The 27,973-nt window shown below is 42.0% G+C and overlaps 3 protein-coding genes across 6 annotated transcripts in view; all 3 read left to right on the forward strand.

Annotated features, from left to right (window-relative positions):
- Window positions 1-1,173: 1,173 nt before the first annotated feature.
- Window positions 1,174-12,373, forward strand: samd4b (sterile alpha motif domain containing 4B). Of its 2 annotated transcripts, XM_086216651.1 has the most exons (13): window positions 1,174-1,504; window positions 2,972-3,494; window positions 3,595-4,035; window positions 4,175-4,417; window positions 4,531-4,640; window positions 4,937-5,023; window positions 5,249-5,522; window positions 5,717-5,802; window positions 6,207-6,322; window positions 6,886-7,084; window positions 7,545-7,671; window positions 8,138-8,221; window positions 9,552-12,373. In XM_086216651.1, the coding sequence occupies exons 2-13, from the start codon at window positions 3,299-3,301 to the stop codon at window positions 9,578-9,580; spliced, it is 1,992 nt and encodes a 663-aa protein (XP_086072777.1). In that variant the 5' UTR covers window positions 1,174-1,504; window positions 2,972-3,298; the 3' UTR covers window positions 9,581-12,373. The 2 variants fall into 2 exon arrangements, with proteins under 2 accessions (XP_086072777.1, XP_086072778.1); XM_086216652.1 differs by having other exon boundaries at window positions 1,174-3,494.
- Window positions 12,374-12,494: 121 nt separating this feature from the next.
- Window positions 12,495-18,658, forward strand: socs9 (suppressor of cytokine signaling 9). Its single transcript, XM_086216653.1, has 2 exons — window positions 12,495-12,652; window positions 14,024-18,658. The coding sequence occupies exon 2, from the start codon at window positions 14,190-14,192 to the stop codon at window positions 15,819-15,821; it is 1,632 nt and encodes a 543-aa protein (XP_086072779.1). The 5' UTR covers window positions 12,495-12,652; window positions 14,024-14,189; the 3' UTR covers window positions 15,822-18,658.
- Window positions 18,659-19,771: 1,113 nt separating this feature from the next.
- The window catches only part of lrfn1 (leucine rich repeat and fibronectin type III domain containing 1), a 190,543-nt gene continuing 182,341 nt past the window's right edge, over window positions 19,772-27,973 (forward strand). For 2 of the 3 annotated variants that reach the window (XM_086216656.1, XM_086216658.1), the window contains exon 1: window positions 22,344-22,540. The gene's annotated coding sequence lies outside the window, so the exon portion shown is untranslated. Of the gene's footprint in view, window positions 20,338-22,343; window positions 22,541-27,973 lie in introns of those variants that run through there. The other variant, XM_086216657.1, reaches the window with a different exon arrangement.

Consider the following 27,973-nt stretch of genomic DNA (forward strand, 5'->3'; position numbering starts at 1 on the left):
AACAATTGTGTTTACTTCGTTAAATCCAATGTTAGGTGATAAATTAATCGTTATAGTACTGGATATTGTTAGAATGCGTATAATACATGTAATATGTGCAGCATTATTGTAGGCTCTTTGTTGTTGTTTGTAATTATTGTTGGTTTTATTTCTACATGTGTTGAATAATTCCATATTTATAACCATGGACACTGCAATGGTAGGACATCAACCAGTGCCTTTTACTTGTTATGACATTTGGGGAAAGCAAAATCCCTCGTTAGCAACAGTAAATGATGTGAATATGCAACTGTATATTATGTTATGGCAGTTCCTCTCAATTGTGTTAAAGATAAAAGGTCTGGTTATTTGAATGTAATAAAAATGCAGTAAATATGCAGTTGCAATGAAGGAAAAAAATGCTAGAATATTTTAGAGGAGTAAGTAGCTTGATTGTGTTTAAGCACATTTTTGATTCAAATTTGAAAAAAATAGTCAGTCCAAAAGATTTTTTTTTTTTTTTGCTGATCCCATCCACTAACATTCATTGTGCTAAGCTGACTAGAGGTCAGCTCTCGGAGGGTGTCTGATGCGAGGAGGAGAGAGAGGTAGCCATCACCTTTTTCTGGCTCTGGGGCCTTTCTACCCAGCTTTGGTAGTGAACTGGCGGAATGCTGCTCAGTCACCAGGCCAGACTCGGGAAAAGCTTGAGGATCAGCAAAACAAGAAGAAGGATCAGGAGGAAATGAAAGAGGCTGAGGGAAAAGAAACGGGGGGGGGGGGGGGGGGCAGCGTGAAAATATGCAGGACGGTGGTGGAATAAAAGAAAGGGAGGCGCATCAGGAGGGAACTGGACATGAGGATGATGGTGGACATGGTCATGAGGAGGGGCAGCTGGACCATGATGTCACCTGTCCACATCACTAGGCATGACCTTGCTGCCACCTGTGGAGAAAAAACAAACAAACAGAGCAAAGTCTTTTCATACATATCAACACAGGAATTTTATTTCTAATCTTTTAAAATAAAATCTCAATAATCCACAAGTAACTATTGGGTTATAACAGTCTTTTCTTTCCCCTTAAAAATGACAAGTGTTTAGTTGTTACAGTGGGAAGCTTTTTTTTCCATATATCGTACTCTGTGGGTTTGACAAAACATTACGTGCCGTCCAGACGTATGACGTTGTGCCCACGTCTTACGCCAACTCAAAATCGAAGTAGATTTCTCCAGGCGTACACTCTCTATTTTTCTGTATTGCAATAAACATTTTTGTATATGCATTCTTGAATGTGGTATACCCCAAACCACAGGAGGCTGCCGCTCTAAAGGAATATCCTAACGGAATACCACGCACGGGATCGAAATCTACGCTTCTTTCAGCTAAGCCAACGTTATTGCATCTGTTAGCAAAACTTGCTAGCTAAGAAGCTAGCGCTAGCACTTAGCTCTCCCTGTCCTACCGTCGAGCTAGCTATGCATTAGCACTTTAGCCTAGCTCGCTAACCAGTGACAACTGACAAAGGTAAACAACAGATACTTTGACTCCGTTGGTTTTAAATGTCCACTCTCATAACTTGACCTAGTTGCCTCGCTTTGGTGTTCTGTTGGTTAAAACTGGGCTTTTAACCTGCCCTTTTTGCACCGCGAAGACTGAAGTAACGTACGAAACGGAGAAAGGGGGAGTAGCAGCAGCAACAGCGTCAACGAAAAACAATACAAATCCTGTATCCCCCATCACTGAGTAGGCCGACTAAGCTAACTCTGGTAAACTGCTATGTAATGCCAGACTTGTGTGTGTAATGTAATCTTATTTCAATTTTAATAAACCTTGTCTGAGTGGTCGCAACAACAGGCTGCTGGCCAGAGCTTCTAGCCAGACTCTCCCCTGTTTGTTCTTTTATACAAATTATAGTTTATGAGGTTACAGGTGCCACTGTCTGCTGTGATGGGAGTTGGTGTGCCATGTTCAGTTACTTTTACTGGTTACTTGTTTGTGTTCCACTTTTCTTCAGCTGCTAATGCGCTTCATATTATTATTAGCTGTTGTAAACACCAGGCTCCAATGAAAACGCTTATCCTTTGGATGGATGCCTATTTTGGTGTGATGCCTCAAGCGTTACTGACCTGTACTGTCATGCTAACATATGACATTGGCTGTATTATTACGATATGACTCAATAAGTGGGTGTAATATTAGCAAGGGTCAGCTATCTATGGCTCTTACAATCTCAGTTATTGCTAGCATTTGACGGGATTGGTTTGCTAGGCTTGTTGAGCAATTTTCTGCGTGTGCGCCAGTAACGCTTGTTCATAAATTGTCCTACTTCCCCTGAAATTCTCATTTCAGGACCTGTGAATCATCTCTTCAGTTTTCAAGAAAGTTCTGGCTCTTTAGTTTGGAGCTTGTGGGGCAGAACATTCATATGCTAATGCTAAGTTTATTTGATGGAAGGATGCTAAAGCACTGTACCTGTTGATGCATCGCAACATGGTTAGCTTCGTGCTCGTGGTAGAAAAGCAGATGATAACTGGTGAATAAATACTGTGCTGGGTCATAGTTTGATTTTCAAGTAGACATAATAAATTTACTTATTATTGACTTATTGATCTGTAGCTAAAATATGCATCAAGATAGAATAGTGCAGGTCATCTTGACAAAATATTGCATGTAATTATTAATGATTTATTATTCAGACTTTTAACACCTGTCATACTGGTGAACTGACCTGTTCTTTTACACCTCTACTAAATCAACTCCATTCATTTCCTTACTTTACAATCTTTTTGTTTTGTGTAAATTCAATAGTTCAACAAGTCAATGAGTAAGAACCGCTGTGCATAAGCCAGTGTGGGAGTATTTAAATACACCTAAGAATATTCTGTTCAACATTTTTCTGGTTGCTATTGTTGGAAGTGTTTATTGACAATGTATATTGCTATTTATTGTCCTGGCCTACATTTAGGATGGTTCTCTTTTTCTGTTTAATAGGGCACGGATGTGATCCTGAACATGCTTGAGTGAAAAGGGAAAAGCTTTTCCTCTTTGTGTCATTGCTCTCTACATTTGACACATACACTCAGCCTCACTTCATAAGACATCCTCCAAATAATCCACAAGGCAACACTGTCTGCAGTTTCTTCAGCACTTGAACCATGTGAGGGCCCCTCGGTCCAGTCTGTGGGCACCCCTGGACTGTTGCAAATACGACCCCGCTGTGCGGGGAAAGACTGATCTTGTCTGTGTCAGATAAGTGTTCTTTCCTGTACCCTCCTCCCCATCCACACATTCCTGTTCTCCCTACTGAGGAGACGCGCCATGATGTTCCGAGACCAGGTAGGTATCCTCACAGATTGGTTCAAGGGCTGGAATGAGTGTGAACAGACGGTGGCGCTGTTGTCCCTCCTGAAGAGGGTGTCCCGTACCCAGGCTCGCTTCTTACACATATGCCTTGAACACTGGCTGGCAGACTGCACAGAGATCCACATCCTAGAAGCTGAAGCCAACAATGCAGGTAGCTGCATTATTTGCTGACCCTCTCTGTATGATTGTCTGACCCTCTCTATACTGAAGACATTAACTGATGAATCTCTCTATTTAATGTTTTTCTTTAGCTATTGTCAACCAGTGGCACCAGGAGCCAAAGGAGAAGGTGGTATCCTTGCTGCTGTCCCACCTGCCTTTGCTGCAGCCACGCAACAGTGAGGCCAAATGTGAGTACATGAAGCTGCTGCAGAAGGTGTTGAGCCACACCATCGAAAGTAGCTTGTTTGTGGAAGAGAGCCGACAGCTGCTGTCCTACGCCCTCATTCACCCTGCCACCACACTGGATGATCGCACATCCTTGGCCATGTGGTTAAACCACTTGGAGGAGCACCTATCCAGTGGCTATGTATCTTCCTCCCGAGCGCCCTCCAGCCCCTACCACCCACGGCAGGGCTCAGATGAATGGCCCAGCTCTGCTGAGGCTCTGGAACCCAGCCACGCCTGGCACGACAAGTCCCCCTCATCCAGCACATCTCCTGCAGGCCAGAACGGACACATGCCTTTTCCTGGTGCGTTTTCCTATCCTATCAACAGCGGTAACACAGGTTACTTTTCTCTTTGTCATATATCACACGTGGTATAACTGACAGGAAATGCTTTGAATGTGATTGTTTTTCCTTCTGTAACCTGAATTCTTCCTTTTTTCAGGTTTGGGTGGGCAGATGCAGCCTAGCCCTCTGAAGAAGTCCATGCCCATTATCCCTTCCAGTCCTCAGGCTTGTGGCTCTGAGTGGGTTAGCCAGGATGACACAGGGAGCCGACAGAACTTCATTCCAACAGATCATGCACCCCTTTCCCCCCAGAGCAGTGTGGCCTCCTCAGGTAGTGAGCAGACAGAAGACCAGGGCTCCACACGCAACACCTTCCAGGAGGATGGCAGTGGCATGAAAGGTCAGAGATCGTCTTGTAACTGAGCCCTGGGTTCTCGCACAGATGTTGGACTTAACTGTGAAGCTGTGAAAGCTGTGAAAATGTAATTTTTTTCTCTAATTTGTTTGTTCTAGATGTTCCCGCATGGTTGAAAAGTCTTCGCCTTCATAAATATGCATCACTTTTCTCCCAGATGACCTATGAGGAGATGATGATTCTCACAGAGCAGCACCTGGAATCACAGGTTTTTAAACCTTCCTTTTAAATACACTGGGACAAGGTTTGGATTATTCCACCCTCCTTGTCAATTGTAAACATTAGTTCTCAAACCTGATGATATGTCAATCCTCAATGAGGCATGAAATTAAGCAACGCTCCTTGCAGTTATATTGAGCCTCTCATACATACCAATGATGCAGCTTTGCCTGTGTCACTTGGCTGTAATGAAACAGATGGTGATAATATTTGTTATTTAGTAGCAGAAAAAGAAATGACTTCACATGTGCTTTACGTGTTATTTTGTGTCTCCTTCCCTTTAAGAATGTCACTAAAGGAGCGCGGCATAAGATTGCCTTGAGTATCCAAAAACTGCGAGAGAGGCAGAGTGTGCTCAAGTCTTTAGAAAAGGTAATTTAAATGGCATGCTGTTGTTCACCTCACATTCAAAACTGGATTTGTTGTAATTACTTTTTGCTTTACTCATAAAAAATGCATTTGACTGTGCACTAACTCGTGATCATGTGACATTTGACTAACTCCATAATGCTTGCTGGCACAGATCAGTACTTGTAGGGCTTTGGTATTTGGCACATCACGACTGCACCTGACCTCAGTCCCCTGAATCCTTTGCAGGACATTTTGGAAGGAGGAAATCTGCGTAATGCTCTCCAGGAACTGCAACAGATCATCATCACACCCATCAAGGCCTACAGTACAGCCAGTGCAGCACAGCCCCCCCTGGACACAGCCCCCTCCTCTTCAGAAGCCACAAAATCAGGAGCAGATAAAGAGCCAGGCTCAGAGGGCTTCCACTCTCACAACACACCTCCTTGCGATGGGGACTCCTCAGCCACGCCCATCTCGGATGGAGACATTGCTGGACAGTTCACCCGGGTCATGGGGAAAGGCAAGCTGAGACATGTTTTTTTTTTTCTCTCTCTCTCAAACTGAAATCGATTGAACCTTGCAGATTTGTCGCCACAGGAAAAGATCTTGTCTACTTACATACATGATACAAATGGCAGCATAAGAAAGTACTGCATTGAAATGATTTTGTAACCTTCCACATGAATACATCAACCCTGGCTTTCTTTGTTTCAGTGTGCACCCAGCTGCTTGTTTCAAGGCCAGATGAGGAGAATATCAGCTGTTACCTTCAGCTAATTGAGAAGTGTCTGACACATGAGGTGAGAACCCACCTGTGTTCCCTTTAATGTCTCACTGTGCAAAAAATAGTGTCTTTCAAACATAAAATCAGACTACCATCCTACAGCCAAATGTAGAGTATTTGTTGGGGATGGTGAAAATAACCATGAACTGATAACATTTTGAATAATTAATTCTGTTAAACAGATTCACAAACCAGTTACATTTAAGCAAAAAACAGGACCTTCTCTCTCTGTTCTCCCAAGTTGGGATGCCCGTCTTCTACTCAATGCACCATCATGTATTTTGTTTCAGTTCTGCTTTATTCTATATTGGATCAGTAAGTGCAATAAACCTGTATGTCTAACATGAATTATAATGTTATCCAGAATCGTGGAGATGTTTTTGAGCTTTGAAAATCTGATACATGTTCTTTTTCAATCAGGCTTTTACAGAAACTCACAAGAAAAGGCTGGTTTCCTGGAAGCAGCAGGTCCTCAAACTGCTCCGCCTGTTCCCTCGGAAAGCTATGCTGGACATGCCTGTGTACCGACAGAAAGGGTGAGCCCCGCTTTTACTTTTGATTTTCACTCTTGGTAGAGCTATCACACCAACATTTCAAGTCTCATTGTGCCTGTCAGGTGTGGCACGGGGGTACAGTGGTTAGTGCTGTCGCCTCACAGCAAGATGGGTTTAGCACAGGGTCTTTCTGTGTGAGTCTGCATGTTCTCCCTGTTCCTGTGTGGGTTCTCTCTGGTACTCCAGCTTCCTCCCACAGTCCAAAGACATCAAGAGTGGACCAGGTTAATCCAGACTCTAAATTGACTGTAGGCGGGACAGTGAGTGTGAATGGTTGTCTGTCTATATGTGTTGGCCCTGCGATGGACTGGCAACCCATCCATGGTGAACCCAGCCTCTCGCCCGAAGGCTCCTGGGATAGGCTCCACCCCGTGACCCTCAACGGATAAGCGGGATAGAAAATGGATGGATGGATGTACCTGTCATTGCCCAGATTCTCTTTCCCTTCCCCTGTCTCTCATCCTCATTTGTAGAATTGTCAATTTGTGTGGAGTAGTTTCAGCAGTCTTCAGATTTATTTTCTTTTTTGTCTGCTCTTACCCCAGCTGGGCGTACGGATCCAACTCCCTCCCCACAGCTGGCTCTGTGAGCGGAGGTGTAGCCCGACGAGGCCAAAGGCAGTTCCAGATGACCCCTCGTGGACTCCCAGCCGGCCGCATGGGTCTTCTAAGTCCCGGCGGGATTGGGGGTGCATCCCCTCGCCACACACTCACTAATCCTGCACTGGCAGGCCAGGGTAGACAAGTCAGTATTCCACACTTTGAATGGGAATTAAGTTATTTTAGGATGAGCACAAATCTAATATTCAAATGTTTATTTTTCCTTTTTATGTGATTATCAGTTATTTTTGGTACAATGTTTTGAATTAAATGCTGACTAGAGAATGAGAAGTTCTTGCACAAATCATTTATGGTGCTCTTCTCACTTTTGTAGGAAGATATATTATATGATGACATACCCAATGAATGATAATTCCCTCATAACTGATATTTATTAATGAAAGGAAAACAAGTCAAATGAAAAAGGACAATACAAAGAAGCCAGCGCAGAGGTTATGGAATCTCATTAGTTATCTGTATGTGTTAATTATCCGAGCTTCACAAATGAATATATAATGACTTTGCTGAAAGATGAACAAACCATGTGAACTTCTTCAGATGAGTGATATTTGTGTCATAAGAAATTTTTGTTTTTCTTCACTAAGAACCTGTGGTTTGCCAACCCTGGCGGCAGTAACAGCATGCCAAGTCAAAGTCGCAGCTCTGTGCAGCGGACCCACTCACTCCCTGTCCACACTTCTCCACAAACGATGCTCATGTTCCAGCAGCAAGGTACTGTGTGAGGTCAACCCTCTACTACTCATCATGGATGTGGATATCTATATTGTGTTTAAAGGGATTCTTCTCCAAAAATGTATCAGGTGTTTCTCCATGACCGTCCCTTCGATGTCTCGAATTCATGAATGATTTGTCTCCCACTGCATAACTCTTTGGTGTCTGAAGAACTCAGAAAACGCATACTGGTTACTAGAAGCGAATGAAGACCAAAGATGAACAAAAAAAAGAAGTATTTTCAAACTCTCAAATGCTTCATCCAGTAGAACGCAAGTCGTCTTTATCCAGTTTATACTTGATACTTCACAAATATTGTGATTTGAGTTAAAAACTACTCACTCTACATCGTGAGCGTGACCATGCATCTGTTTTAGAAGTCTTGAGAGAGAAAATGTGCACAGCTAACTTGAAGGTTGGTCACGCCCAATTGTTGTGTGGACTGACTTGGTATCCTTTCCCTTAGAATGCCAAGTACCAGGAGCTGACCTGGAGATCAACCCTACGCTGGAGTCACTGTGCCTCAGTATGACAGAGCATGCCTTGGGGGGTGAGTGTGTGCTACAGCGTCATGCTAATTAGGTGTGCTGGCAGGCCAACTGTTAACTAGACAATGTTGTGTTATTACTGGGATTAAAGTTCTCTGTTACTGCTGCAACTTTATCTCACCTGAATTCCAAAGAGGTCACATATTAGATCAGTGTAGGTCTGAAGAGAGAAAAGATCCGGGAGGTGTTGGTGACACTGAGCTTTGGTGACTGTAATGAAACAGTGAGATGTTGGACCAGAGTTTTCCCTGCAATTATTACATGTAGGTGCAGCCTTGTTATGTCTTTTTCACAGCACTGCTCTCGTCAGTAGCAGCATTTTCTCTGCCATATTTAAAATGTAAATCAACTCTTACATCTGGTATGTGCCTTAATCCCAGTGTGACTGATATGATATCACCTTGTTGCAGTCATGCCATCATCTTTTGAGTCTAATAGAAATTTGAATAATTAAATGACTGAAAGACTTGAATGCATCCACATCTAAACAGATTTGAAGGTCTGTTGACTCTCATTCTTGTTTCATTAGTGAAAATTTTGAATTATTATTCAATATTTCACACCCAGGTTCCCCATTGCAGAGAACTTACCTCTGTTAATCGCTCTAATCTGTTTTATTTTACTGTTTTTGAAAGGTGTCCCCGTTTGACTCAGTTTTATGTGAGTGAGATGGAATTTGGGGGATTTAAAGTATTTGCCCTCTTTTCCAAAGACAAATAAACTTATATTGATCTTTTTCTCAGCAGTTTAAGAGAGTTAAACCTAATTTGTCCTGCTCTCTGGGTTTCTAAATGATGAAATAGCAGTTTTTGTGATTAGCAAGAAAGTAAACACTGCTTATTTTTTTCTCAAGAGAGAACTGGTGAAACTAAATAACAAAGAGCCCTAACATTACGTTTGATACATAAAATTATATGAACTCTACTGAGTGCTTTTCGTGAAGATGTGCCACTTCATAGCATTGACATCCAGAAGTGTGTCGGAGGTGGGTTTCGTTTACTGTTAGAAAAACTGCCTTGTATTCAGCTTTGGGACATTACATTTTAAGATGGTCCAAATCGTGAACTGAAAATATGATAAAAGAGTGTTCAATTGTTTGTCAGAAAAACCTAAAATCACCAGATTTGGCAATAGATGTTTTTCACTGAACAGCTGCAACTTGTGAAAAAAGGCCTTAATAACTTTTTCTGCCCCTGGGAAAAGAAGAAAGACCACAAAACTCCACCAAAATGAATAACCCCTTTAAGTATCTGAGGGTTGAATGTGTATGGAGCCGGATATGAAGTGACTGCAAGTGTCTTGAAACACATGTCTTTATTGTCTCCCCCTCAGATGGAACAGACCGGACATCAACAATATGAAAAGAAGAAAGGAAAAAATACACTTCAGTTGAGGCCTGTGTGGTTCCTCATCACCCAGCACAAAGATATACATATGCTTAAGAAAACCAGGCGAAGCAGTCACTACATAATGACAAAAAACTGTGTATATGTTCTCTAATATTTTTGTACTTTATTATATACAACTAAGTTTATTAAGAAATGGAATACAGATAATTATTATATTGCAGGACAGAGCAAAGGTGAACTGTGCTAACTGCTCCATGTCACCTGCAGGACTGTGACATGGCACGCAGAGCCTCAGAAAAACAGTGGATTGGTGCTGTCTTAAAGGAGTTCTGCCCTATGAGTTACTCTTGTTTTTCCAGAACACAGTGGCAGACACGGGCCCTGCACCATAAAATATGTAGATCCAGAAAATTTCCAGCCAGAATTAAGGCACTTTAAAAAAAAAACAACAACAACAAAAAAAAGATCTTTTGATATTAGGCACTAAACTAATTGGCCCACAGATACATTCACTCAGATGTTCCGCTTGGAGACAAGTGTTGATACGTACGCACCAGTACACTTCCTAGACCCCTGAGTTGTCCCAAACCCAGTGCTAGAGAGGGCTTAAACAGCTATCCTTGGTTCTTGTTGTCCTCTGTGGAGAACATGTTGGCAAAGGCAGGAAAAGGAGGACCAAAGGGACAGAGGAAACGCTTGTTATTCTACAGCAGGCATAGCATTTGTCTTGGTTTGTTACACATTGTCAGAGTAGAAGTGACTGTCCTCAGCTTCTACAAAGCCAAAGAGAAGAGTTGTGGGATTTGTTAATTTGGGAAGGATACTTGTTGTGAAATACAACAGAATTGTATAATTTTCTTTTTTTCTTTAAAAAAAAAAAAAAAAAGCAGTTTGAAGAATTTATGCCAGCTGCAGTTTGTCTCTGTTATTTTATGCCCTACTACTTAAATGATGATGAATCTCATTTTGCGCCGAGGAATCTGCAGAGGGGTGAAAAGGGGGCTGGTATGGTTTATACTACGCCAGAGCTTATTTGATTGATAAAAGTGAGGTTGGTGAGAGTGTTTTCTGTTGTCACTCAGATGCTCTCGGAGAATGGCGTCTCCTCACCCTCGCTGTGCCCTCTTCCTCAAGTGGCCAACGTGACGATTTGATGATTCATACTTTTCAAGGTGCTTGAAGATGTCCATATTTTCTGTTTGTGTCTCACTGTGTTTCAGTCTCAGAACCCTAAACATTATCACGTGGTATCAGTGTTGAATCAAAAACTGTCTTATACAGCCTCTGTCTTTGAATGTGGCAGAGCGGAGGTGCATGTACGTCTAATATGGTCTGACTCTTGGATCACTTTGGGTTGCATCGTGAGGCAGGGATAACCATTCAAATTTTATTTCAGCAGAGCCATAGGAGGTCTGTATAGTAAAGATGGTTATTTACAAATATCTTTTCCAATTGTATTTTTTACTCTCCCTTGATATTGATAACTTATGCTTATTTTCTATAATCGCATGTTTTGCCACACTAATACAGCACTGTTGTAGATAGAGGACATGGTGGATGGTGCCCAAGTGTCACCGAACGCTAGACAGCAGAAATCTTGCAACTAATGTTGTATGTTTATAATGCCTATATGTCACTGTTTACATCTCTCTGGGATAATGCCCAATTCATGTTATGTGATGTCATGAATAATCCATTGTCTCACTATGTAACACATTAAAGAACTGAAGCCTTCTGGCACATGAGCTGGCTGGGTAGAGCCTGAAAACACGTGTTCTACCCCTCATCTATGGACTCATGTGAGTCTCCTCCGTAGGTTTTTCAAATGATATCTGTGTGAGGCATGTAACGCTTGTTTTCTGGTCATGCAGTGGTGAGAGAGAGAGAAAGAGAGAGAGAGAGAGAGAGAGAGAGAATAGCTTTTCTGGCCTTGTGATTGAACTGTTGGCTGTCATGTCCTGATAAGCTGTTCAATGTGGTGCACAGCTCTCGCGCCCTCAAAAAAGGTTGACCTAACGGTCTTGAGTAGTATTCTAGTCATGGATTTCTTCAGAGCAGGCTCTTGGATAGATCTGACTTACTTAATGCATCATACTCAAGCCCACAAAGGACCTCAGTGAGTTAACAATGCTGACAAATTTAAGACTCGGATTATCTTTTTAACAAAATGATTCACTTTACTGTTTATGAGCTCTGTAATGTTACATATGGCTCAGATTATCCTTTTCATAACCTCTGTTAAACTTTGGACAGTCTACTTAATTGTGCGAATAGACACAGAGGTACTGTGCAGCAGATTTCTGCAGGTGTCAGTGCATAATGAGGACGCAGCAGGGGATGACAATGCTTATCTGAGCCACGAATTGCTATATGAGTAAACTGAACACTAATAAACTGGCCAAGGAATATGTTTACTCCATGTTTACATTCCAGTGATGCATGTAATGGGTAGGGAAATGCACTTCATATGTTCAGCCTGGTGTATTTTCACATACCAAGCATCCACTTGGAGGTACAGAGTCACAACGGAGACTCCTACTACTAAGAGATCATTAATGTCCCTGCCAAGCTTGATTAACTAATTCAGTCAGCTCTAGGCTACATTGCATCTCTGTATTTTACAATTTATATTTAATTCTTATGACTTCCCAAACATTTTCTAATGTTTAATGAATTTTGTGCATCCCATGCTTACAATTCCTTTTTTTTTTTTTTTAGTTTTTTTTTTTTTTAACTGTCATTCATATGTGTGAATGGTCTGAAGTGCAGCATCCGTCAGATCAATGACAGTCCAAATAAAGAGGTTCAGTTCTTTTGCAACTTATATTGTGGTCGTTTCTGTGTCTGTTACACATTGCATACACTTTTACGCCTGCAGCTACTGCTCATTACGTCCTTGTCTTAAACATGAACCGTGTTACGTCGTTGCCCTAACAAAACTACTCAGTTTACTTCCGGGTTACACTGTTTGAGCAGTTCGCTTATCTAGCTAATGTTCGCTAGCCGCCTTTTTGTTAACGTCATTAGTTTATTCAAGATGAAACGGAAGCCCTCACGCCGGTGAATTTAAGGAAAACTGCTAGGGTATGTGAACATATTGACTCACAGTATGAACAACTTGTTATTATTGGAAATAAATACACGAGAGTTTCCTCTTACGGTTAAAAGTGTTCAAGTTAGCAAATTGCTATCTGTGTGCTAACAGCGGACCGGCTGTAAACAGCTGCGTGCTAACGATGTTAGCCTTGGTCGTGCTAATGCTTGATTTGGTACACAATAGGCAACTGGAACTTAAAATGCCTATTTAGTTAAGTCTTCTATTAACCTGTGGCGTGTGATATTTTAGTTACAAGTGTTGTTATTTAAGCTAACGTTGGGTAAAGTTGACACAAAGTTTGAAATTACGGATTTTTTTTCTTTTTGTTTGTATCGACCATAGACTTTTCTCGATACTGTCTGATGTGAGGCGATGAAGGAGACATTCTCATCCTTGGCACTCGTGATTTTTCCTTCGAGAAAGATTATTTTGTACAGTTTTAATGAACTGGAACAGATTATGTTTTGCTTCTTCTTGTGTTTGACCATGTAATTAGTGGGTCGTGGAGGAACAGGATGCTAACCCTGTCAGTTAAATGTTAAGGTATAAGATTGTAACAGGGTTAAAGTAAACTGTATCTGGTTTTAGCTTTTGGAAATAATAATCAAATTAAGTACTTATGATAGAGCTGTTGAAGACAGTTTGTTGATGTGTTTTATATGTAAATTATTGGGTGAAAATCCCACTAGGAAGCATACCCAAATTCAAGGTTCAAACCAACAGAAATTAATGATTTAACTGTTCTTAGTGTTGGGTTTATTTAATTCTCTCATTAAATTTGAGTTAAATTATACTGAAGTGCATTCACGTACTTGTAGGGACTCCGTTTCTTTTAAAATATAACACTATATTCTCAATTGTCACTTAGTTTTACTAATGAGGGTTGACACAATGACAAGAAAGCATCTCTCATTCTAGTGCAGGATAATTCCATAAGCAGTAAATATTCTTAAAGCTGGAGCCAAATTAATTTGGATTCCCTTAATTAGATCATGAATATCATGCCATGATTATAATTACCTGTTGTTGTTGTTGTTTTCTTGGACAGTTTGATTGGGGAAAAAAAAAAGCAGTTTGAAGATATTTTTGGGCACTGGAGCATTGTGACTTGCATTTTTTCTGCTTGTAATAAATTATTGAGATTATATTTGATTAATGATTAATTGAAATGTGTAGATTAGTGTCAACATGGGAATTATTACCTTGATGAAATAGGGCCCTTTAACATCAATTAGTTTTTGGACTAGTGTTCCTTGTAAATTAGTTATTGAATGCATGTCAGTGGTATAATGATATGATGATTAGTTACTCAAAATATTTCCTGCTAACTGCAGCTTTAATGTCATTTTCCTTTGCAGACTGTTGTGGACACAATGCGCTGACTGTGATATTGATGACTTAAACAAGGGATGCGAATGGGAAATTTCCTGTTGAAAGCTCACTGCAGTCACAAGTCATCCATCGGCAACTCTCCAGAGTGCAATCGTTCAGCACAACTGTCACCGTTTCCCGACATAATCTATTATGTCACTACCGAAGGAGTCTGGGAACCGTGGCAAAGATCGAGAGAGGGGAGCCCGCCCCAAGGTGAGACAGAGTCGGTCAGAAGAGAGACGAGACGTAGGTGGGGGAAGGAAAGGTGGGAAGGGGAAGAAAAAAGGGTTTGCCTCTCATGAACCAGCAGTTGAACGGCCTGTCAGTGATGGCTTTGAGTATGGTGAGCTTCTGAGTGACCTTGAGGCCAGGGATCAATCCTCCTCTCCTCTGAAAGAGAGCTGGAGGTGGCAGGGTGTGGAAGTGGCTGCTTCATTAATTGGAGAAGAACTGATAACAGCCAGTCCAGGATTGGGAACAGTTAGTTCTGCCTCAGAGTTATCTGCACCCAGTGAAGGTGAAGGCAGAGGGTCAAGCAGCAGTCGGACTCTCCGGCAAAAAATCCAAGATGCAATGGGGCAGTGTTTCCCGATAAAGACACACAGTGCAGCAACACCACCTCCTCCTCCGGCACTGTCATCCTCAACTGCCTCCAACTCCTCAAGGCGAAAGATCCATCTCAGTGAGTTGATGTTGGATGACTGCCCTTTCCCTGTAGGATCAGAGCTGGCTCAGAAGTGGTATCTCATCAAGCAACACACAGCTCCCATCACCCAGCCTCCCTTGCTGGATGCTGCAGTGGTATGCACTGCACCAACATCAGCCATGGCCACTGTAGTGGAGGATGTAGATGACAGGTTGCGAGAGCGCAGGCGCATTAGCATTGAGCAAGGAGTTGAGCCACCACCCAATGCAGAGATCCACACATTTGAGGTGACGGCCCAAATAAACCCTCTCTACAAGCACGGGCCCAAACTGGCTCACGGTATGAATGATTTCACAGGAGCCGACGGAGCCTCAGTTCATCAGCAGCAGCAGCTTCTTATTCAAAGGCAGAAGCAGCACCAGCTTCTACTGCAGAGCTGCCTGGACACCCTGGATGAGGTGGCGGCTTCTGCCTCAGCGTCAACCTCGGCCCACCCCACTGATATAATCTCTGACCCCCTGGTTGATGCTGAGGTTCCAGCGACCAACATGCCCTCAAGAGCCGTGCTTCCTCAGACTGAGCATCACAAGTGTCACGATAGCTACCGCATTCACACTCAGATTGACTACATTCATTGTTTAGTTCCAGACCTGCTGCAAATCACCAACCTTCCCTGTTACTGGGGGGTTATGGACCGTTACGAGGCGGAGAACCTGCTGGAAGGAAAACCTGAAGGAACCTTCCTCCTGCGTGACTCTGCCCAGGAAGACTACCTCTTCTCTGTTAGTTTCCGTCGTTACGGTCGCTCATTACACGCCCGCATTGAACAGTGGAACCACAATTTTAGCTTTGACGTGCACGACCCCAGTGTCTTCCATGCTCCCACAGTTACAGGCTTGCTGGAACACTACAAAGACCCCAACTCTTGCATGTTCTTCGAGCCCTTGTTGTCCAACCCCATCCATCGCACGCAGCCCTTTAGCCTACAACACATCTGCCGAGCCGTCATTAGCAGCTGCACAACCTACGATGGCATTAACATGCTTCCCATTCCAAATGCTTTGAAAAAGCACCTCAAAGAATACCACTATAAGCAGCGAGTACGTGTTCGGCGGATGGATACATGGTGGGAATGAAGACCGACAAAATGATTGATTAACATAAACTATCACATCCACAACGTCTGCTTGTTCTCCCCTCTATTTGGCTGTATTATCCTACACTTCACGTATTTATTTTATATCCGGCTGTATATGTCTAATCTACATTGGTAAGACACTTTGTAATCTCACTGACCTTGCACACTAAAACATTATTTTTTTTGCCATAATAAACATATTTATATCTGTGGTATTCAGAACCTCTCAACAGCTCCTGTGTCTTCAAGTGCGACGAGTTCAACTTAATTATCTGACGATGGGGGGGAAAGTGTCTTAGTGAGAATGGAAATGATTATAATAAGAGTTGTTCATCAGTCGTGCTGAGAAGGCGGAACACATACTGACAAGTTTCTTGTTACTAAGGTGTGGAGGGTGCAGCATAAATCACTGTTCCTCAGACGTAGCTGGAGGCGATCTGGAACATAGCGCTGGCTGCATCTGCTGCATGGTTCTTTATATATAAAAAGAGAAGATTCCAGACTTGCACTCTGTCACTAGTTGTCAGTGTAAGGGGGAAGTTTTGGGTTGGTCTTTTTCTTTTGGAAAGATGCAAATTAATTATTGATCCGATTCTAAATTTCCAGCCCATAAAATAGCATAAATTAAAGAAGTTAAATTGAATGCAGCTTGTGTCAGCGACCTTCAGTATTTTGAAGTAAGTGATCAAATGTGGCCTTAGTGAACTTGTCTGCAGCAGGTGAAGTGGTTGCTTTATTAATATGCATGTGATAAATTCCAAATTTGACTGCTGTGATGTCCATCTTTTTTAATTTGTCCTTGGGCTTTTGTAAGCAGAATTCTTGGGTTTGGTCCAGGGATGGATGGCTCAATACCCCTTTTTCATGTCCGATACCGCTGCCCTCAGTATCTGCTGATACCGATTACAATCTTTCACTGAGACAACAAAGCAGCTAATAATACATTTTTATGGATGCACTTTGCTTCTGCCATCACACACAAAAAGAAACCCAACAGAAATGTGAAACAAATATTCCACAATGTTCCCCACTTGTTCAGTTATGCAACATGTGACACATGCTGCTTATCTGCGTCACTCCTGAATCTCTTGTGTTCACGGTGCATGTCACTCACTCAATGTTTGAGGCCCAAAGGAGAAAGATTTCTGTCAGAAAGAGATGATGTTTTGGAAAAAGTTTGTGCTTGAAAGGAACTCTGACAGAAGTCTTGGAGCCAAATTTCTCCCTTGTGAAACGTTTACTTGGGCATTTCCGTAGGAATGTGGGCTAATGGATCAGATTCTATTAGTATATATTTCCAATATCCTACCCAAGGATTTGGACCAGTATCGGGCCAGGACCGTGTGCTGGGCAGACGCATCCCTTTTAGGGTCTGCAAAGTTGATATATTCATGCTTGTTGTGATATGAAAACCCAGACCCTTAAACTTTTGAGTCTTAAAATAAGTGGGATGTCAACATACCTGCTTTGCGCCCCTGCAGCTCGATGATAAAATTATCATTTAGGTAGCACTGATGAATCTTAATTAATAGAAAATATGATGGCAGGAGGAATAGATCAAGTTTTCCCAGGAGTTTGAGTCAGCCATACAGACAAAAATACGCAAGCTTTGCAGAAAGGAATCGGCTGTAAGCAGAAAATTGAAGTTCTTTGAAGAAAGATGAAGTCAAGGGTCAGATGTTAAAAAGTAATTGGCCCTTCTCATGGAGGATGTTTTGACTTGCTGAGGCAAGGGAAAACACTAATTATGATGGCTCCATTCCATTCATTTTCTTACGAGGACCTGTCAGGGATTTAGCATCGAGAATATCAGAATTCTGTGTCTTGCTCACAGAAGTTGTGTGCAGCCATCATTAATGTTGAGCTGTTTACTCCACCTTTGTTTTTCCTTCTTGTCTTGCTGTGAGAGGGGTTATCGCCGCTCCGTGCACTGGATAATACTGAAGCCACAAACTTGAAAGAATGAAAAATTGGTGGGATTATCACCAAGTCGAGTCAGGTGGATTGCTAGGCTTTCACGGATTTCAACAAACGTGACAGTTACATATGTGAATTACGGGGCATTTTGCATACAACTGCTACAGTACGACATGAAACTGTTTATTTATCCAAATAATATGAATATGCAACAAAATGTCAACACCAACACGGGTGAAATGCCTGCGTACTAGACAGACATTTAGCTTGTGGACTGACTCAAAGGTGTATTGATGTGCTGCTCTATGTGAACAGAATTTGTGCTGATAATTGTTTGTCCTGAGCAATAACCTAATAACACCAATGCAACGACCAACTAACATAAGCTGCCGTTCTGCTTTTATTGAGAAAAGATCCCAGGTCGTCCTCTGAACCACCGAGATGCTGTTTTCTCCTTCAGATGGAAGATGTGAAACGCGGGATACAAATCATCCGTGAAAAGCACTCACGAAGCCGCTGTAATTTAAACAGCAGTTTAAGTGCGAAGTCAGGACCGTTGACCTTTATATACGTGATTAAAGAACTCTAAAAACGGAACTATTAAAGAAGATTTATAGTGATGTAAGTCCTTTGAATTGTCATGAATACACATGCGTGGGCAACACTATAAACCTTGTGCATATGCAATTTTTTTCTCATTGACATCTCAAGGCCTTTGTCTTCTATCTCTGGCTACACATAAAATAAGTGCTTTTGTGGCTGGACCACAAGTTAACACTGCTATTAATCATAGGAGGGTTCTGAGAAGGCCTGATACTGATTACTGGGTCAGATGCGATACCTCCTATGGAATATTTCTCATTTCTAATGTATGGAGAGTTTGTGGGCGTAGAATGTAATCTGTGCAATAGCAGGAAGTTTGTCTGCAGGCATGAACCGTTCCATCTACAGAGTAAAATGTCTTGTAATAAAAGAACGACTTGATATCTGTTGTCTAAATTTCCTCAGATGCCTTTGATTGAAATCCAATCGAACAAAATGAACATTGCGCCTAGTTGGTTTTCAGTTTCCGATTTCCAGCTCCTTGGTGTTCCTACGCAGTTCAAAACAGTCTCAAACTTCAAAGTAGAATTAGATTCACCAAAGTGTGGATTAACTAATTTCTTTCTTTGTTTTTTTACTCGGGGAATTGTCTCAGCATACTGGTGGTTTTCCTTTCCACTCAAATCAGTTTAAAAACATGAATGACACTAAATACGATATGACAAACAGTTAGGTAATGCTTAGTTAACCATAAGCAATGTGTAATTAACCATTAGTTATTAGGTAGCTAATGGGTCCAGTAATACTAATGTGTCTAAACTCTGGGGGAAGTTGTGGTGGGGTCAGCGTTAGGGTGAAGTACGGATCACGAAGACCATTAATAAATGGTTTATGGTTAAGTAATGCAAATTCATCACTGTTATATATATAAAACTAAGCATTAACTAATTGTTATAAATGTACCATTATAGTAAAGAACTGCCTGAAAATTAGTGAAATTTGTAATTGAATAACAAAGCAGCTTTTGATATAAAAATGCTGTAAATGTATCAAAGTCCAATATCCAGGTTTTTTTTTTTTCAGTCAGAAAATGTCGATCGATCATGAGATAAAACATCACTAACTTTAATGTACAGTTAAAATAAGAACATAGCTCCTTGCTCATGCTCATCCTTGAATATAGAATGTTGTTTTTCTGATTTCATTTGATTGCTGTATTGCATCACGTACAGCAGGTGGCTGTAAAGAGCTTCAGTGGGTCACGCGGCGGCTGCTCTCATGTCTGTGTGTTCCCTGTGTGTGGTGCATTGAGATGGTGGGTTGAGCTGGACTGCTGCAGCTGGCAGCACTCTGATGCTCATCATGCAGGTATTAGAGGTCTTGAGGGAAACAAAGAGGACTTTTCTTTACCTGGATCAATAGGGCCCGCGGGGACAGCACGCTTCAGCAAAGCCGAAAGCTGATTGGCTACACATACTTAGTGTGTTTGTGGCGGTTTGAACCTTTTTTTTTTTTTTTCTTTTTTTTTTCGCTCCCTCCCTCCCATTGAGGCAAGAGATTTTCCTCTGAGCCTAATCTCTACAGCTGAGCATCATGGGGGTGGAGAATGAGCTTGGAATGCTCACAACACCTGGGGACAATTGTGTTCCCAAATAATCTGCCAGGTCAGAATCTAACAAATGCTGTAAAAGGGCTCAACTCGGCGCAGCCTCAGATTGAGACCAGATTGAGGTAGGTGTGTGCTGTCTGTAGACCTGGAAAGACGGTGAACTCAAGCACCACGAGATGCCGTGTGTATCTAGGCCATTAATTCAGAGGAGGGCGTATCAAACTGATTCCATATTCTTTGCAAGATGGATCCGTCTAGACATCCTTCCTCTGATCCACTCACTGAGGAGGCATACATTTCTGTGAAAGAGGAAACACTGCAGCTGAGAGAGTTATTTTTGGTCAGTAAATGAATCCAACTGAATATCCACCTTGGACATGAAGAGGAACATCCCTGCCTATTTCAAGTCGCACCTTTCAAACAGACTGCTCTTTGTCAAAACCAAGTAAGTAATTCCCAAGACATTAAAGTTTCAGTTCTTAAAAGTCCCACAATTCCCCCCCCACACACACACACTCTCTCCCCACTTGAGGTACATTGTCACAGAGTAACATGTTCACTTTTGATGTATGTTTGCCCGGAAGCGAGCCTTTGACAGCACAATATTTCTTCCCTGTCGATTTTAAATCCGAATGCGTCGCTGCTCTCTCATGCATGTAGGAACTCATACGGAGTCTTTGCTGCACAGCATCAGTACTCTAATTTGGAGTTTCTTGTGTTCTTCCAGTGCAACATCGTGCTGCCTTGAACTTTCCTTTGCATCGACAGCTCGTTGATGGAATAATGGGCTGTTGGGCTTGCCACTGCACCGGCAGATTCCACCGAGATTGATGGGCTTGCAGTATAAATGACACACAGAAACCCTTATCCCTCGCTTTAGCCCATGAAGTCATTAACGCTGGTTAATGGAAACAGTGTGGGGATCGACTGTAGGCTGATCGTAATGATGATAATGTTTGGGTTTTGTATGAGAAGCGTTGCAAATTAACATATCCTTTAATCTGAGGTGGAACTGAAGTTGTAATGTATCATAATATGTTTGCATAAACAGCCTGTAATGGAGCAACCGATAACGCTGATATAATTATAGATAATCATTGTTTGTTTTGAGAACAATGGCTGTTTATTACAAGCATTCACATGGACAGCGGAAAGAGGCCGTGCATCATCAATATTACTACAACTACTACTACTAATTTTTCAAAAAGAAAGATAGGTTATTTGTATAAATGATCAATTAGACTGCGCAATGCTGGCTCTTTGTGACCAATTATGCAGTAGCACAACAGTTACCTAGACTGAAAAAATATATATGATAAAGCTTTCTGAACCTCGCTAGCTAATTAATGTGAGAGCCAGGCATCGCGATGGGCCCTGACATTTTTAGGTATTCTTTTTCCAACCTTTTAACATTTTCTCAACAAGTGGATAAGTTAATTTGCAGGAAAACATGTTGCTAGAGCTCAGGCACATCATTTATCTGAAGCCAATCACGCAAAAATATGATTGTGAAAAAGCAGCCATCTCTCTCTCACACACACACACACACACACACACACACACACACACAATTGCCTTGCAAATGAATGACCCCTCGCCACTTGCTGCAGGGTGCTATGCTAGACACAAGCCTTTGAAAGCACGCCTTTCATTAAGACTGCATTTTTGTTAGGAACCTTGTTATACTTATGTGCTTTTTTATTATTATTGCAATTCCGGTTATCAGGTCTCATTTGCCATTGTGTTTTTACATCTGATTGGTGGCGACCATCTCAAAATATTAATATCATGCAGTGGAGCACAAACGTTGACATAAATATACACGGTTTAGTGACTATAGTGTTTTCTGAGGAAGATTTTAGCACTTTTGTTATGAATGGGACGGCGGCTAATCTACGGTCCCAATGAAAATGTGACAGTGAGCCAGCATGCACATCAAAGGCCTGTACTTTTTGGATGTAGATCAAGTCACTCACTTGTTTTCATTCATTTTTTTCCAATTCGAACGGCATCTCTGAATTCAATTGAAGCTTAATTCAGGGTTACTCAGAATCCCAGGCTGTTTCAGAACAAGTTGGAACCGTTTGTGAGCTTCTCCTGGAAGAGGCATGATTTGAATATTTGACTGATCTGAAGATGTGATATAAAGCAGGTACTTTCATCACAGTAGCCTATAAATTGAATGACCAGCAGGCAGCAGTGTTATCGATATTTGGTTGCATGTAGGTTGTGATGTCAGGTGAACAAAATCCAAAAGTCGAATACCAAGATCCGTTTGATGTAGAATACTACTGACAGCTGCAGCTGATATGTCGCTGTGTAGTGAATTCCCCAAATCCACCGTGACACTGCACAATGTGAGCCTCTGACCTCTTTTGATGCTTTCAAGTGCAGTGATACAATGAACGGCATTTGATTTCATCTCGATTTTCGTTTTCAGACTCAGATGAAGCTTTTGGGTACGTCACCGGCGGACGCCAGGCTAGCGCTGTTTTAAATGCTCTTAGTAACCTGCTCGGCTGTAGAAAAACACTGCAGCCTTTTGAGATGAAACTGTCAAGGATGTGGCGAAGAAAGAAGGACGCGACCATGGAGAGCTGCTCTGTCACTGCCACTCCTACATGGAAGCGGATTCACCTCAGCTTGAGGTACAGCTGCAAAGTTTTATTCCTGTGATTTATTAGCAGTAATAATCCCCAACATATCACATGTTCAGACACTTCCACAGTTATGCTTTAAGGAGACTAAGATGATGTCATTGAACCAAAGAAGTAGTCAGGTTTCCTTAAAGCTGCACAAATGAGTAACGAACACTACACCATGATGAGCAGTATTTGTGGAGGATTCAGAGAAATGGAGGTTCTTTTTTTTTCTTTTTTTTTTTTTGCCTGGCTGTTGCTTGTCTTGTTGTTTTGTTAAGCGTGTCTCGGATTTTATCCTCAGCATTAAAGGTTATCGATTGATCCAGTTTGTATCTTGTTGCTTTGACGTGAGCCGAGCTGAGCTGAGCGCGCTTGAGCTGAATAGCTCTTTGATTACTCGAGGTATGATATGCACTGTGTACCGTCAGGAAATTATGAGATTAATCTGGATGATGGTATTCAAACAAAGCTCTCGTGACATTTCCTGTAGGAACATGACATGGTGTTGTTCACGCGAGGCGGTCGAAGTGGTTGGTGGTTAGGCGAGTGTCAGCACAGCTTATCACTGGCGCTGTGGCTGCAGGGATAGTAATGACCTCACTAGACTCTACTCTGAGAGACGCATCATCGGGATGACTGACGTGTGGAGGAATGAGCTTGACCGACAGCGTGTGTGCAGAGTCTCATGATGTATTTCCTGCTTCAAAGCCAAACACAGCATATCCCGGCTTTAACCGTACTGAAGCAATATCTGACTTGTCAAGAATGTCAAGTTGTTTCTTTTCAGCGGTGTTTGTGGGTTTTTGTTTTTCCTCCTCTGAGTGACTTGGGGTTGGGGGTGGAGGGGGTGGTGGCTGTAGAGGTGGTGGTGATGGGATCGGGGTCGCATGGTCATTTCAGTTTCAGATTTGTTCAGTTCAAATTTAAAAATTGAGAAGGTCCCAGGTCAGGAGTGTTGATGTTTAGCTGGTAAGAAATCATGTATGCAGTAACAGACATGTTGTGTGTGTAGTGAAGGCTACTTGTCCTTGAAAGACACTCGATTCGCTGAGTCATCTTCACACGCATTTGTCAACTTCTGTTCAAATTAAAAACGAAGTACCGCTCAAAAGCACAGAAGATCAAGGCGTAGTGAAGTGCCTTAACACCGTGACACAAAAGCTACAAGGTTGCAGGAGGAGGACGTACGCTCAGGAGTGAGTTGTGAATGACAGTTTTTCAGTGGGCAAGCGATGGAGTAGAGCTGAGAGAGAGAGAGATGAAGGTGAGGCGTGTAGGTGTTCAAGCCAATTTTTAAATGTCTCATTTCACCATCAATGAATCACACACGAGAGAATCCTGGGTTGATCAAGGGACACAGATGAGCAGCAGTGACTTGATATGAACCTTCGAACCCACATCAACGTGTTGCTGTTATTTACTGGTCTTGATATAATCTGCAGAAAGCAAAAGTTTCTATCGCGTTTGAATTTCGTTTATAAACCTCCCCCTGACTAACAGGCCATCTATCCATCTGCTTTCTATACTGCTTATCCGTTGAGGGCGGGGGGCTGGAGCCTATCCCAGCTGACATTCGGTGAGAGGCGGGGTTCACTCGGGACGGTTCGCCAGTCCGTCACAGGACAGGACAGATCCATCAGGAGCAATTAGGAGCTCAGTATCTTGCTCAAGGACACTTGGACATGGTCACCGGCGGAAGTGAGGTTTGAACCAGAGACCCTTTGGTTGCTGGACGGCCACTCGGCCTCTGAGCCACGCCGTCCGGCTGTTATAAGAGGTTACGTTTACAATTTGTAGCGAGAATATGACACGAATTTCTTTGTGAATTCACATCTACGCATGAAGAACATTTGGATCATAAATCAAAGTGTCCTTGAAGCACTTTGTCATGCCCACCAAGGTTTTTCCCACCATCTAATTTCTTCCTGATGTTGTACGCTGCTTTGGATAAAGCATCTGCCAAATAAAATTGCAGAATTGTCCTGACGAGGTTTTATAACGAATCAAACTTGATCCTTTTTGTACCACCCAGACACTCATGTCTATTGGTTTAACTCACTATGAAATATGTCCTGACTAAATACTGACGGACCAAACTAAAGCGTGTTTATGCACACTCACACACATAACTGCAGCTGGACATAAATAATCATGTTTTTTTTTATTATAAATTTAAAAAAAAACGACAAACATCTGGTGGTGCCAATAGGAAGGCCACAGGGAGTTTTGAGAAGCAAGGGATGACCAGGGTTGGTGAAGGGAGCTGAGCCGAGCAAATTTAGGACAAAAATACCAGCCCGCCGTCGAACGATCACGAGTACAAAGCTAAAACAGCACAGAACCCACACCAACTGAGCGAAACCGCTGTGGGTGTGAGGCAGGAACATGTGGGGGAACGTCGTAGCATCTGCAGAGTTTTCGATCAGCAGTGGGATCTGAGAGTACACACCTGACTTGTAAGGGTACAACATATCAGTTGGAATATGCCTGCGCAGAGCCGTGGTGTGAATCATATATTCCAGTGTCTGCAAGGTCTAATTTAAGTGGCTGAAGAGTATACAGAGCTTGGATAATTCATTCAGTTCATTTTTTTTGTTGTTTTTTGTCGCCACTCTGTTGGACATGTTTTAGTCATACTTTTGCTTCTTCATAGTCATTAAAGAATATAGCAATGATATCTTATGCTATATTCACTAGCTTGTCCAAAGATTCCAGGCTGCGAAATGTTTTCAGAATTACTGAAGTTGCTGAAGAAGGTTCATTTGAGCTCCGGTTTAATGTCATATTTGTGTGGAGGGCTCAAGTCAACCGCTGTTCATGGCAACTCTATTTTACCCAGGAGAGAAATGCAGTTACAAGTTTATATACTTTCTCCATCCGGAGACGCGAACATGGATCCGACTCTCAGTGAGAGGAAACTTTGGGAAGAAGATACAAACATAACGATGCCATTTTTGGGAACAGAGGGAATACAGAACATATAAAAAAGAGTACATTATTTTATTGTGTGCATTTGTGTGTGTGTGTGTGTGTGTGTGTGTGTGTGTGTGTGTGTGTGTGTGTGTGTGTGTGTGTGTGTGTCTCAGAAAGCCAAAGGACATGAATGAATGTGTAATGCCCATTTTACAGGAAGTCATTATCCAGACACTGAACATTAGACAATAACAGAATCCTCCTGAATACAAAAAAAAAAGAAAAAGAAAATGCATCAAATGAGCTCCATCAAAGCAAATGGAGCTTCACTCAGAATTGCATTTGGCAATGATTCATCTGTGTGTGTGTGTGTGTGTGTGTGTGTGTGTGTGTGTGTGTGTGGCCACAGCTGCAATGCAGCATTTCTTGTTTCTTGGCATAAAAAAAACAAAAGAAAACAAACCTGTGGGAACCTCCTACACTAAACAATGCCTAGAGGGGTGGAGACAGATAAATTGTACCGTGGCGATACAGGGTTGTTGTGGCAAAGCGGAGATGGGCAGATTTGATCACGTTAAGTCTTGGCAAGATGGGATGTCTGACTGTCTGGCACACCGAACGCAATCCAGCTGCCAATTTCTTGCTCCTGTGGTCAGACATGACGAGAACAAAGAATGTTTTATGTTACCTGTGCAGCCAACAAGAGGATAATTGTGGCTTATTAGTAGTCAGCGCAGGTGAGGTAAAATACAACAAGGTACTCATAATTATCAGCTCTTCATCGGTTATCATTCCGACCTCACAACCTGATATTAGATTTGAGAAAACTTGACGCAATTGTCTATATCGATATTTATCATGTTGGAAAGTTTTTCTTTTAATCTTCGTCTGATACAATCAACTGAAAATGTCACCTCCAACTGGCATTTCACACATTATTTCCACAGCAAATTATGTATCAAACTCCTCACTATTAAAATAGAAAGGATTCTTGTTACGATCTCACCATGAAAATGGCTTCTCTTCAAAAACTGATGTTGATTGGGAGTTTTTGAATTCTACTTTTTGTAATGTGTCATGAAGCTGAACTGACTTTAGAAAATCTCACCTGCTGCCGTGCAAACTTGGAGCAAATCGATTACATTTTGGGAGCTGCTTTGGTTTTCTGAGAAAAGCAACACATCTGCAGTCAGGGCTTTTTCCTAATGGCAACCGGTGTGCCTGGATATCCGTTATGACTTATTTTGAAGTCAAAGCAGTGAGAAATGTAGCAGAAATACCTAAATATGATAAAAAAGTTAACCCATAAAAGTTCAGTTAAACTTTTGGATGAATGAACAGCAGAAAATAATGCAGGAGGTGTTGCTGTCTCAGTTTAGAGAGAAAAGTCTACCAACAAAAATCCGCACTTAAAGGTGTATTCTCAAACACAAGCTGTTCCGAGAAAGCCTCCTCCACCTGCTGAGGACTGGAATTCATTTGCATATGTTATCGAACCATGAAAAGACCCATACTATCCTGCACTGAATCACACACTGCTGCACGCAGTGTGCTGGGCATCCTGCCCCTAAGCAGCAATGAAGGCCAAGTCAGCAATTTGTGCGTCTCACCTCTAACTACATACAACGGCCAAGAAATGAGGCGATGATACGCTTTCGCTCATGTTTGCAACAACAACAACAACAAAAAAAGAAGATTTGTAGAAGATGAGTCGTGTTGCTGAATATCAATCCTGCATTACAACACGTGACAGCTGGGATACTCCAGCTAAAGCTTCTTGAGGGATCTCCCTCTTCCAGTTTTTGACAAGAAGAGCACTGTGAGAGCTCAGACCCCTGCCAACTGTAAAATCTGACTGCTCGGAGAGACAGTGATTCCAAAGAGGAAGCCACCAGCAGCGTACCAGGACTTTTGATTCTGCTGTGTAAGTGGTGGGAGGATCCTGGGCCCAGGCAGTTTGTGTGAATTCAGCAGCTAAAACCTCATGTTAACTGGTGGTAAACAATCCCATGGATATCAAAATTCCCTGCAACAAACGGCATACCCTCATTACATCCTGGCTGACCTTCACTCAAAAGGGATAGAAGCAATTAAAACAATAACCAAAATTGATTTTAACAAACTAATCAAGGAGACAGCAACCAGAGGAAAGATAATTGAATAAGAAAACTACCCAAAGGAACAAAACAAAGCAAACAAGTCAATTAGCAGCATAAAGTAATTAAGAAACAATCAAGACATGACTAATATTTCTTTCAACTGACAGAACTAATTTTCCCCCTGGATTTTTTTCAATTCAGAACAAGCCAGTTAACCACGGTTAACCTTGTTATTAACATTTAAATTACCGTAACCATGTGTGGCGGTAACAAGAAGAGATGCAACAATTAACTTAAAAGGACCTCACTGAAAGAAAAACAGAAAAAGATTTTGAATACAAGTACGGCATTCTAATGTGATGTGACATATCGCCGCCTTCCTAAAATAATCGCCTGAGTCATTTCAAGTTTTTCAGAAAACACAAAA

This window comes from Aulostomus chinensis, chromosome 10 (genome assembly GCF_037954235.1).
Source record: "Aulostomus chinensis isolate RoL2024-O1b breed Wild chromosome 10, RoL_Achi_v1.0, whole genome shotgun sequence".
NCBI lineage: Eukaryota > Metazoa > Chordata > Actinopteri > Syngnathiformes > Aulostomidae > Aulostomus > Aulostomus chinensis.